At 42.4% G+C, this 13,367-nt stretch overlaps 1 protein-coding gene across 1 annotated transcript in view; it reads left to right on the top strand.

Moving 5' to 3' along the window:
• Positions 1-1,219: 1,219 nt before the first annotated feature.
• The window catches only part of LOC143302140 (uncharacterized), an 18,439-nt gene continuing 6,291 nt past the window's right edge, over positions 1,220-13,367 (top strand). Inside the window, exons 1-4 of the mRNA XM_076616695.1 lie at positions 1,220-1,350; positions 10,479-10,692; positions 11,689-11,837; positions 12,920-13,055. Coding sequence (XP_076472810.1) covers positions 1,296-1,350; positions 10,479-10,692; positions 11,689-11,837; positions 12,920-13,055 — 554 coding nt within the window. The 5' untranslated portion in view covers positions 1,220-1,295. The remainder of the gene's footprint in view (positions 1,351-10,478; positions 10,693-11,688; positions 11,838-12,919; positions 13,056-13,367) is intronic.

Raw genomic sequence — 13,367 nt, 5'->3', positions numbered from 1 at the left:
CATGTAACATTTAACATTTTACGTGTATGACCGTTTTTGTTTATTTACCCCACCATGTAGGCACCCATGCTCCGTTTTCGGGGGTGTGCATGCTGGGTATGTTCTTGTTTCCATAACCCACCGAACGCTGACATGGATTACAGGATCTTTAACGTGCGTATTTGATCTTCTGCGTGCGTATACACACGAAGGGGGTTCAGGCACTGGTAGGTCTGCACATATGTTGACCTGGGAGGTCGGAAAAATCTCCCCCCTTTACCCACCAGGCCCCACCGAGATTCGAACCCCGGACCCTCAAATTGAAAGTCCAACGCTTTAACCATTCGACTATTGCGCCCGTCAATGACATGACATCTGACCCTCTGATTCCAACATCCTATTACCACTGATGGTACCTTTACTTTTCCTCCAGTTTTCCTCAGTCCGTTCAGGTGTTCCTACCCACTCCCTCCCTCCCTCCCCCCTCCTCTTACCACACCCCCTCCCTTTACCACACTCTCTACCTCCCTCCCCCCTCCCCTTACCACACTCCCTCCCTTTACCACACTCTCTCCCTCCCACCTGTCTTTTCACTAATCGACCCCCTAACCGCTCCCTCCCCCTCCCCCCTCCCCTTACCACACTCTCTCCCTCCCACCTGTCTTCTCACTAATCCACCCCCTAACTGCTCCCTCCCTCACCCCCTCCCCTTACCACACTCTCTACCTCCCACCTGTCTTTTCACATCCACCCCCTAACCGCTCCCTCCCTCCCCCCTCCCCTTACCACACTCCCTCCCTTTACCACACTCTCTACCTCCCACCTGTCTTTTCACATCCACCCCCTAACCGCTCCCTCCATCCCCCCTCCCCTTACCACACTCCCTCCCTTTACCACACTCTCTACCTCCCACCTGTCTTTTCACATCCACCCCCTAACCGCTCCCTCCCTCCCCCCTCCCCTTACCACACTCCCTCCCTTTACCACACTCTCTACCTCCCACCTGTCTTTTCACATCCACCCCCTAACCGCTCCCCCCCCCCCTTACCATCCTCTTCCCAGTTACCAAATTAACGCCAACAATCATCAAAATTGAAACTTCCTCAAACCGTAAGGGGGATGGTGGAGGGAGGTGGAGGGAGAGGGGGAAAGGGGGTGGGTGGGTGGGGGGGAGGCAACCAATCAGATCATCCGAACAGGAAAGCAGCGACCTTGGTCCCTCAAGGGAGAGAAAAACCTTGTCAGTTTTCGCCTCTTCCTTCATGATTATCGGACCCCTCAGAGGGGCAGGATCAGCATACGTGTGATAGTGAAACATGTCGGGGTCCAGTTCTCTAGTGTTTCGGGTTCAAATCCGTGTGGTTTTCACAGGTATGTGTTTTCTATTTTCTTTCTGTTTCTTTTTTTACCACCAAAAAACGGAGCATTGCTGCCTACATGGCAGGGTAAAAACGGTCATACACGTAAAAGCATACGAGTGAACGTGGGAGTTGCAGCTCATGAACGAAGAAGAAATTTGTTTGTTTGTTTTGTTTTGTTAAACTTTGTTTTTATTCCCACCTGCATTAGAGTTTATGGTAAGATCTTGTTTTAGTATCCTAAATGAAATTATGGGACATATTTCAATGAAAAATTTCATGTGCTTTGCAATGCAGGCATACGAGAAATGACATTGTGTGTGTGATGTCGTGCCCCATGTCACCAGGTATCAGGCACAATACAACACGAAATGGCCCACAACATGAACACAAATCGACACTTGTAATCAAGTATCAGGCATAATACAACACGGAATGGCCCACAACATGAACACAAATCGACACTTGTAATCAAGTATCAGGCATAATACAACACGAAATGGCCCACAACATGAACACAAATCGACACTTGTAATCAAGTATCAGGCATAATACAACACGGAATGGCCCACAACATGAACACAAACCGACATTTGTAATCATGTAATAGGCACAATACAATACAAAATGATCCATAACATGAACACTTGTCTTCCCAAACCGTCATGATTATTTGTTCGCAGTTCCATGGTTTGCGGGGCTAAAATAACGGAAAGAGCAACTCTCCGACTGGTACGAATTGAAGGAACGCGTCATAGCAGACGATAGCAGATAAAACCGCCTATAAACTGACTGAAAATAACCCTCAAAATACAGTCGGAAACCAGTGAAAATGAGCGACAACATCATCCAATGCTAACATCGTTTAACCCATCCACGAAAATTGCCGTTTAGATAGGTCCCTGATTTTAGGATACTGAAAACGGACTAAAAAAAAAGTTATGTTGAAATTGTTTAATATATATTGAAATAATCATTTATAAATGTCATTCTCCGGTCGTATGTACCCCCACCCCACAACACTGTCTTTCAACAAGTCTTTCTTTCAATCTCAAGGTGTTTGTCACACTGTCATTTAACAAGTCTTTCTTTCAATCTCAAGGTGTTTGTCCCACTGTCTTTCAACAAGGCTTTCTTTCAATCTCAAGGTGTTTGTCCCACTGTCTTTCAACAAGTCTTTCTTTCAATCTCAAGGTGTTTGTCCCACTGTCTTTTAACGTCTTTCTTTCAATCTCAAGATGTTTGTCCAACTGTCTTTCAACAAGTCTTTCTTTCAGTCTCAAGGTGTTTGTCCCACTGTCTTTCAACAAGTCTTTCTTTCAATCTCAAGGTGTTTGTCCCACTGTCTTTTAACAAGTCTTTCTTTCAGTCTCAAGGTGTTTGTCCCACTGTCTTTCAACAAGTCTTTCTTTCAATCTCAAGGTGTTTGTCCCACTGTCTTTCAACAAGTCTTTCTTTCAGTCTCAAGGTGTTTGTCACACTGTCTTTTAACGTCTTTCTTTCAATCTCAAGATGTTTGTCCCACTGTCTTTCAACAAGTCTTTCTTTCAATCTCAAGGTGTTTGTCCCACTGTCTTTCAACAAGTCTTTCTTTCAATCTCAAGGTGTTTGTCCCACTGTCTTTTAACAAGTCTTTCTTTCAGTCTCAAGGTGTTTGTCCCACTGTCTTTTAACAAGTCTTTCTTTCAGTCTCAAGGTGTTTGTCCCACTGTCTTTTAACGTCTTTCTTTCAGTCTCAAGGTGTTTGTCACACTGTCTTTCAACAAGTCTTTCTTTCAATCTCAAGGTGTTTGTCACACTGTCTTTTAACGTCTTTCTTTCAATCTCAAGGTGTTTCTCACACTGTCTTTCAACAAGTCTTTCTTTCAGTCTCAAGATGTTTGTCACACTGTCTTTTAACGTCTTTCTTTCAATCTCAAGATGTTTGTCCCACTGTCTTTCAACAAGTCTTTCTTTCAATCTCAAGGTGTTTGTCACACTGTCTTTTAACGTCTTTCTTTCAATCTCAAGGTGTTTGTCACACTGTCTTTTAACGTCTTTCTTTCAATCTCATGGTGTTTGTCCCACTGTCTTTCAACAAGTCTTTCTTTCAATCTCAAGGTGTTTGTCCCACTGTCTTTTAACGTCTTTCTTTCAATCTCAAGATGTTTGTCCCACTGTCTTTCAACAAGTCTTTCTTTCAATCTCAAGGTGTTTGTCCCACTGTCTTTTAACGTCTTTCTTTCAATCTCAAGGTGTTTGTCCAACTGTCTTTTAACGTCTTTCTTTCAATCTCAAGGTGTTTGTCACACTGTCTTTTAACGTCTTTCTTTCAATCTCAAGGTGTTTGTCCCACTGTCTTTTAACGTCTTTCTTTCAATCTCAAGGTGTTTGTCACACTGTCTTTTAACGTCTTTCTTTCAATCTCAAGGTGTTTGTCCCAGTGTCTTTCAACAAGTCTTTCTTTCAATCTCAAGGTGTTTGTCCCACTGTCTTTCAACAAGTCTTTCTTTCAATCTCAAGGTGTTTGTCACACTGTCTTTCAACAAGTCTTTCTTTCAACCTCAAGGTGTTTGTCCCACTGTCTTTTAACGTCTTTCTTTCAATCTCAAGATGTCTGTCACACTGTCTTTTAACGTCTTTCTTTCAGTCTCAAGGTGTTTGTCCCACTGTCTTTTAACGTCGTTCTTTCAATCTCAAGGTGTTTGTCCCACTGTCTTTTAACGTCTTTCTTTCAATCTCAAGGTGTTTGTCACACTGTCTTTCAACAAGTCTTTCTTTCAATCTCAAGGTGTTTGTCACACTGTCTTTCAACAAGTCTTTCTTTCAATCTCAAGGTGTTTGTCCCAGTGTCTTTCAACAAGTCTTTCTTTCAATCTCAAGGTGTTTGTCCCACTGTCTTTTAACGTCTTTCTTTCAATCTCAAGGTGTTTGTCCAACTGTCTTTTAACGTCTTTCTTTCAATCTCAAGGTGTTTGTCCCACTGTCTTTTAACGTCTTTCTTTCAATCTCAAGGTGTTTGTCCCACTGTCTTTTAACGTCTTTCTTTCAATCTCAAGGTGTTTGTCACACTGTCTTTTAACGTCTTTCTTTCAATCTCAAGGTGTTTGTCCCAGTGTCTTTCAACAAGTCTTTCTTTCAATCTCAAGGTGTTTGTCCCACTGTCTTTCAACAAGTCTTTCTTTCAATCTCAAGGTGTTTGTCACACTGTCTTTCAACAAGTCTTTCTTTCAACCTCAAGGTGTTTGTCCCACTGTCTTTTAACGTCTTTCTTTCAATCTCAAGATGTCTGTCACACTGTCTTTTAACGTCTTTCTTTCAGTCTCAAGGTGTTTGTCCCACTGTCTTTTAACGTCGTTCTTTCAATCTCAAGGTGTTTGTCACACTGTCTTTCAACAAGTCTTTCTTTCAATCTCAAGGTGTTTGTCACACTGTCTTTTAACAAGTCTTTCTTTCAATCTCAAGGTGTTTGTCACACTGTCTTTCAACAAGTCTTTCTTTCAATCTCAAGGTGTTTGTCCCACTGTCTTTTAACGTCTTTCTTTCAATCTCAAGGTGTTTGTCACACTGTCTTTTAACGTCTTTCTTTCAATCTCAAGGTGTTTGTCCCAGTGTCTTTCAACAAGTCTTTCTTTCAATCTCAAGGTGTTTGTCCCACTGTCTTTCAACAAGTCTTTCTTTCAATCTCAAGGTGTTTGTCACACTGTCTTTCAACAAGTCTTTCTTTCAACCTCAAGGTGTTTGTCCCACTGTCTTTTAACGTCTTTCTTTCAATCTCAAGGTGTTTGTCACACTGTCTTTTAACGTCTTTCTTTCAATCTCAAGGTGTTTGTCACACTGTCTTTTAACGTCGTTCTTTCAATCTCAAGGTGTTTGTCACACTGTCTTTCAACAAGTCTTTCTTTCAATCTCAAGGTGTTTGTCACACTGTCTTTCAACAAGTCTTTCTTTCAATCTCAAGGTGTTTGTCCCACTGTCTTTCAACAAGTCTTTCTTTCAATCTCATGGTGTTTGTCCCACTGTCTTTTAACGTCTTTCTTTCAATCTCAAGGTGTTTGTCCCACTGTCTTTTAACAAGTCTTTCTTTCAATCTCAAGGTGTTTGTCCCACTGTCTTTCAACAAGTCTTTCTTTCAATCTCAAGGTGTTTGTCCCACTGTCTTTTAACGTCTTTCTTTCAATCTCAAGGTGTTTGTCACACTGTCTTTTAACGTCGTTCTTTCAATCTCAAGGTGTTTGTCACACTGTCTTTCAACAAGTCTTTCTTTCAATCTCAAGGTGTTTGTCCCACTGTCTTTCAACAAGTCTTTCTTTCAGTCTCAAGGTGTTTGTCACACTGTCTTTCAACAAGTCTTTCTTTCAGTCTCAAGGTGTTTGTCACACTGTCTTTCAACAAGTCTTTCTTTCAATCTCAAGGTGTTTGTCCCACTGTCTTTTAACAAGTCTTTCTTTCAATCTCAAGGTGTTTGTCACACTGTCTTTTAACGTCTTTCTTTCAATCTCAAGATGTTTGTCCCACTGTCTTTCAACAAGTCTTTCTTTCAGTCTCAAGGTGTTTGTCACACTGTCTTAACAAGTCTTTCTTTCAATCTCAAGATGTTTGTCACACTGTCTTTTAACGTCTTTCTTTCAGTCTCAAGGTGTTTGTCACACTGTCTTTTAACAAGTCTTTCTTTCAATCTCAAGATGTTTGTCACACTGTCTTTTAACGTCTTTCTTTCAATCTCAAGGTGTTTGTCCCACTGTCTTTTAACGTCTTTCTTTCAATCTCAAGGTGTTTGTCACACTGTCTTTCAACAAGTCTTTCTTTCAATCTCAAGGTGTTTGTCCCACTGTCTTTTAACAAGTCTTTCTTTCAATCTCAAGGTGTTTGTCACACTGTCTTTTAACGTCTTTCTTTCAATCTCAAGGTGTTTGTCCCACTGTCTTTCAACAAGTCTTTCTTTCAATCTCAAGGTGTTTGTCACACTGTCTTTCAACAAGTCTTTCTTTCAATCTCAAGATGTTTGTCACACTGTCTTTTAACGGCTTTCTTTCAATCTCAAGGTGTTTGTCCCACTGTCTTTCAACAAGTCTTTCTTTCAGTCTCAAGGTGTTTGTCCCACTGTCTTTTAACGTCTTTCTTTCAATCTCAAGGTGTTTGTCACACTGTCTTTTAACGTCTTTCTTTCAATCTCAAGATGTCTGTCACACTGTCTTTTAACGTCTTTCTTTCAATCTCAAGATGTTTGTCCCACTGTCTTTTAACGTCTTTCTTTCAATCTCAAGATGTCTGTCACACTGTCTTTTAACGTCTTTCTTTCAGTCTCAAGGTGTTTGTCCCACTGTCTTTTAACGTCTTTCTTTCAATCTCAAGGTGTTTGTCCCACTGTCTTTTAACGGCTTTCTTTCAATCTCAAGGTGTTTGTCCCACTGTCTTTTAACAAGTCTTTCTTTCAATCTCAAGGTGTTTGTCCCACTGTCTTTCAACAAGTCTTTCTTTCAATCTCAAGGTGTTTGTCACACTGTCTTTTAACGTCTTTCTTTCAATCTCAAGGTGTTTGTCCCACTGTCTTTCAACAAGTCTTTCTTTCAATCTCAAGGTGTTTGTCCCACTGTCTTTTAACGTCTTTCTTTCAATCTCAAGGTGTTTGTCCCACTGTCTTTTAACGTCTTTCTTTCAATCTCAAGGTGTTTGTCCCACTGTCTTTCAACAAGTCTTTCTTTCAATCTCAAGGTGTTTGTCACACTGTCTTAACAAGTCTTTCTTTCAATCTCAAGATGTTTGTCCCACTGTCTTTCAACAAGTCTTTCTTTCAGTCTCAAGATGTTTGTCACACTGTCTTTCAACAAGTCTTTCTTTCAATCTCAAGATGTTTGTCACACTGTCTTTTAACAAGTCTTTCTTTCAATCTCAAGGTGTTTGTCACACTGTCTTTTAACAAGTCTTTCTTTCAATCTCAAGATGTTTGTCACACTGTCTTTTAACGTCTTTCTTTCAGTCTCAAGGTGTTTGTCCCACTGTCTTTCAACAAGTCTTTCTTTCAATCTCAAGGTGTTTGTCCCACTGTCTTTTAACAAGTCTTTCTTTCAATCTCAAGGTGTTTGTCCCACTGTCTTTTAACAAGTCTTTCTTTCAATCTCAAGGTGTTTGTCCCACTGTCTTTTAACAAGTCTTTCTTTCAATCTCATGGTGTTTGTCCCACTGTCTTTTAACAAGTCTTTCTTTCAATCTCAAGGTGTTTGTCCCACTGTCTTTCAACAAGTCTTTCTTTCAATCTCAAGGTGTTTGTCACACTGTCTTTTAACGTCTTTCTTTCAATCTCAAGGTGTTTGTCACACTGTCTTTTAACGTCTTTCTTTCAATCTCAAGGTGTTTGTCCCACTGTCTTTTAACAAGTCTTTCTTTCAATCTCAAGGTGTTTGTCCCACTGTCTTTTAACGTCTTTCTTTCAATCTCAAGGTGTTTGTCCCACTGTCTTTCAACGTCGTTCTTTCAGTCTCAAGGTGTTTGTCCCACTGTCTTTTAACGTCTTTCTTTCAATCTCAAGGTGTTTGTCACACTGTCTTTTAACGTCTTTCTTTCAATCTCAAGGTGTTTGTCACACTGTCTTTTAACGTCTTTCTTTCAATCTCAAGGTGTTTGTCACACTGTCTTTTAACAAGTCTTTCTTTCAATCTCAAGATGTTTGTCACACTGTCTTTTAACAAGTCTTTCTTTCAATCTCAAGGTGTTTGTCCCACTGTCTTTCAACAAGTCTTTCTTTCAATCTCAAGGTGTTTGTCACACTGTCATTTAACAAGTCTTTCTTTCAATCTCAAGATGTTTGTCACACTGTCTTTTAACAAGTCTTTCTTTCAGTCTCAAGGTGTTTGTCCCAGTCTTTCTCACTCGTTCTCTCTCCCTCTCCCTTCCTCCAAACCACTCCACTCCATTCTCCCCACTTCACGTCTCTCCCTCCTCTCTCCCTTTCCCCTCACCACCTCTGTCTGTCTGTCTGTCTGTCTGTCTCTCTCTCTCTCTCTCTCTCTCTCTCGCTCTCTCTCTCTATCCGTGTCTTCCTCATTAATGAAATGATAGATCGACAGGATTGACCAGGACAGTTACACTTCCATAGCTTGGAGCGTTTCCGCATTGACGCTGCCTGATTTATAAACTATCCCTCACCATCCCCGCACACACCCTGACTGACTTCCACAACTCCCTTACCCCACCCCCCACCTCCCCACCCCCACCTCCCCCCACCTTCACCTTCCAGCTCGTCCCATCTGTCAGGATGGGCGTGGGGGGTGGGGGGGGGAGAGAGAGAGAGACAAAACATACATAATCATTTTTTTCCTGTACAAGGAATACACACACACACACACACACATATATATATGTGTGTATATATATATATATATATATATATATATATATATCGATATTCAAAACATACAGTGTTTCCTATCTTGACAGGGAATTTACATATTTATTAAGTTTTTTTGTTTTGTTTTTTATTCAGGGAATCTCTATCGTTATTATGTTGTGGTTTTTCTGTATAGGAAAGGTACATAAATATTATGGTGGTGGTTTTTTTTATATGGCGAATGTACACAATAGTTAAGATTTACCTATACAGGGAATGTGCACAATCATTAAGTATTTCTAGATACGGAATGCACATGGTTACCTAGCTTTCTATATAGGGAAAATACAAAATGAAGTTTTTCTGAATAGCGATGCAATGGGAATGTACATAACTATTTCGTTTTTCTCTGTATAGCATGCACATGTTTATCAAGTATTTCGATTTGCTTGGGAATGCAGCCAGCATGTTCATTTTGTTGGTACGTGTTACGTTTTTCTGCATAGAGAATTTACACAACCATAAACATTTTCTGCATAGAGAATTTACACAACCATAAACTTTTTCTGCATAGAGAATTTACACAACCATAAACATTTTCCATATAAGTTTATCTCTATCGGGAAAGTTTTTGATCACTGCTTTTTCTGTGCAGGGAATGTATACAATTATTATTTTCTGTAAGGATTGTGTATAATTATTGTTTTTTCTTTATAGTGAAAATGCATATTATTTTTGTACAGGTATTGTATATGATCATCTGCCAAAAAGCAAATCTATATACATACGTATAGAGAATAAAGTACGTGCATTTTGTATCGTAGGGAATATACATAATTATTGTTATTTTGTACATGTATTTTCTGTATTTGGAATGTATATAATTTTCATTGCTTTTCTATGTATGGAATATATACAAGTCATCAAATGTTTCCGTGTATGGCATGTAGTATACATGATTATCAAATGTTTCTCTGCGGGGAATGTATATATTAAGATTTTATGTACAGGAATATACATTATCATGATTTTTTCTGCATCGGGAATGAACTTGCTAGTTAAGTGTCTCTGTATAAGAAATGTGCTCGGGTTTTTGTTTGTTTGTTTTTTTGTTTGGTTTTTTATTTTTGTTTTTGTTTTCGGCATATAGAATGCAGGCATAATTTTTTTTTTCCTCGGTATAGGGGATGTACAGTTGTTGTTGTTTTTGTTTTGTTTTTTTGTTTTTTTGTCTACAAGTGCCCTAAAAACAGGTCGTCGTTAAATATCTTGCCACAAACACCACCCCTACCTCACCACCACCACCGTCCTCCCTCAACCCTTCTCACCACCCCCTCACCCCCCTTTTGTCTCTCTCTCTCCCCCTCTCTCTCTAACTCTCTTCCTCTCTCTAACTCTCTCCCTCTCTCAATCCCTCTCTGCCTCTAACTTTTTCCTCTCTCTCCCCCTCTCTCCCTCTCTCTCTAACTGTCTCTCCCTCTAACTCTCTCCCTCTCTCCCTCTCTCTCCTCTCTCCTTTCTCTCTCTCTCCCCCTCTCTCTCCCTCTCTCTCTCCCTCTCTCTCTCTGCCCCTCTCTAACTCTCTCCCTCTCTCTACCTCTCCTCCTCTCTCTCTATCTCCCTCTCTCTCTCGCCCTCTCTCTCTGACTTTCCCCCTCTCCCCCCCCCCTCTCTCTCTCTCTCACTCTCTCTCTCGGCCCTCTCTCTGTGACTCTTCCCCCCCACTCTCTCCCCGCTCTCTCTAACTCTCCACCCTCTCTCTGTGATTTCCCCCCCTCTCTCTAACTCTTTCCCCACCTGTCTCTCTCTCTCTCTCTTCGTTCCATCGTGTGCAGGCTGTACCATCCTGACCTGTCTGGCCGCCATCTTGCTGGCGTCATCGACGGTGGCGCCTCCTGGCGGGGAGTGCGAGTCCCGCTTCATGCAGGGGCTGTTCCAGTGCTTCCAGGACCACCAGGTGCCCTTCAACTCCTTCCTGTGGGCCGTGGGTAACCACACAGGGGGGCTGGCCCCGCGGGATGAGGCCGCCTTCAGAGAACAGATGTGTAGGTAAAGACTCCCTTCGTGCACACACACACACACACACACACACACACACACACACACACACACACACACATACACACCATTACACCATGACAAATTGAAACTTGTAACCATTCCAGTCTGATTTCTGTCACATTTTCACTTGTTTTTTCGAACGTCTTCTTGATACCCTTGTGCATACCATTATTCTATTTGAAGCCAGTAAAAAGAGTCTTGAAATCTCTGTCTCTGTCTATCTGTCTGTCTGTCTGTCTGTCTGTCTCTCTCTGTGTGTGTAAGGCACGGAAAAGGAGGTTACATGTCACATAATGAAGAGTTTGAATGTACGACATGAGCATTTTACTGTATACCCCCTTCTAAGGGGCTGTGGCCTTTATGAATAAACCATCTCTCTCTCTCTCTCTCTCTCTCTCTCTCTCTCTCTCTCTCTCTCTCCTTGTTTCACACTGTCTATAATTGTCCCTGCACCCCCTCCCTCCCCCTCCCCGATCCCCCGACCCACCCCCTTGACACGGGCAAAATGGCCCAGTCGTTAAAACCTCTCTCTCTGTCTCTCTCTGTTTCTCTCTCCATCCATCCATCTATCCCCCCTCTCTCTCTTTCCTTAACTTTGTAAATGGTATAACCTTTCATCTCAGCTTGGAGACGGACGCTGTTCAGCGTGTGCTGGACAATCTTCACACAGTGGTGGCAGTGTCCAGTCTGTCTGTCTGTCTGTAGTCTGTCTGTCTGTCTGTCTGTCTCTCTCTCACACACACACACACACACACACACACACACACACACACACACACACACACACACACACCACAAATTGTTTAACCATTTCATTGTAACCTTTCATCCCCGCCTTCACGCTGTAACTCGCTGTCACTCTCTCTGTATATTTTCATATGTATACAAAATTATCTCTCTCTAACTTAGCAAATTGTGAAACCATTGTAACCTTTGATGTCAGCTTTTTGTTTAATGTCCCGTCACACATATCGGTGATCTCAGCGTGGAGACGGACGTGGTCCAGTGCGTGCTGGACAGCCTCCACGCTCTGGTGGGCAGCGTGCACTGTCACTCAGCCCGCGGCATGGAGTCACTGCTCATGGTGCAGGTCCGGGCCATCCTCCAGGAGTACGACAACTACTGTGCCCCTGGTGAGTGAATCAGTGGTCCACACACACACACACACACACACACACACACACACACACACACACACACACACACGCACGCACGCACGCACGCACGCACGCACGCACACACACACACATCAATCCGTTCATCCATCCATCTATCTATGTGTCTGTCTGTCTATCTACCTATCCATCACACACACACACACACACACACACACACACACACACACACACAGGGCGGGGGGGAGGGGGGGCGGAAGCGAAACAGGAAGGAATGGGGGAGGGGAGTGTGGGTGAGAGAGAGGTTGAAAGAGACGGAGAGAGAGAGGGGGGGAGAGAGGGAGAGAGAGGTGAGCATTAACAAAAAAAAAAGAAGATAAAGGTGAAGATAGAGAGAACGAAAGAGAGGAGGGAGAGTGAGCGAGAAAAACAGAGGGAGGGAGGGAGAGAAAGAAAGCGAGAAAGAAAGAGAGGGAAAGAGAGCGAGAGTGAGAAAGGGGGAGAGAGGCAGAGGGAAAGAGACAAAGAGAGAGAGAGGAGGGGGAAGGAAGAGAGAGAGAGAGGGAGAGAGATTGAGGTCTGGTCTGAAGGGTTTATTTTTAGGCCTGTCTGCCCGTGTCAGTAGGGTAAGAGAGGGAGGGAAATAGAGAGGGAGGGAGGGAGAGGTGAAGGGAGGGAGAGAGAGAGAAGTGAAGAGGGGGGAGAGAGAAAAATAGAAAGACAGAAGGAGAGGAAAAGAGAGACACTGAACACTGAAATGGTTTAATGAAAAGGCCATTGGCCCATGTCAATAGGGGTGATTACAGGTAAATGCATGGCGCAACACAAACATAACACTATAAGCAACGTACTTTCAAAGCTTTGTCTAGGAATATAGCCAAGCGCATGACCAATGATTTGTTTTCACTTGCAAAAAGCAATGTCATAAAGGACAGAGTATTATAATACTTAGAGGGGATATACTGTTGTCTCAGGTCAGAGACAGAGAATTAGAAAGAGACAGACAAACAGAGAACTCCACCTTCACACTGCAACTCTCTCTCTCTCTCTCTCTCTCTCTCTCTCATACACCCCACCCCCGCCCCTTCTCTCTTCCCCAGACTGCAGACAAACGCTGGAGACGAAGATGAAACAGTGCTACAAGGACCTGGGATTGAACCCCGACCTCTTTCTCTCCACCAGCAGTGACGGGGCCATACTGGGCAACTCGCCATCCTCTGTCACCAAGTTCTGCAAGTGGGTCACTTTCTCCGATGATGCTGGTACTACCGATAATAATGATGATAATCATGATAGTTGCAGTAGTAGCTGTAGTCGTCGTTGTGGTAGTAGAAGTAGTGGCTGTAATAATAGTACTAGTAGTCGTATTACTAGTATTAGTAGTAAGGATTAGAAGAAAAAATGATCAGGCACATTACTCTTAATAGCGCCATTTCTTTCCAAAAGCTCAGGACCCCTTTTTTTTCTTTTTTTTATATAAAAGAACAAAAAGCTACAAATTACATGAACCACTCATGACCAATCTGCCTCTTTGTCTCTGTCTCTGAC

The sequence above is a fragment of the Babylonia areolata genome, chromosome 28 (genome assembly GCF_041734735.1).
Source record: "Babylonia areolata isolate BAREFJ2019XMU chromosome 28, ASM4173473v1, whole genome shotgun sequence".
Taxonomy (NCBI): Eukaryota; Metazoa; Mollusca; class Gastropoda; order Neogastropoda; family Buccinidae; genus Babylonia; species Babylonia areolata.
This window is presented reverse-complemented; position numbering and strand designations above follow the sequence as displayed.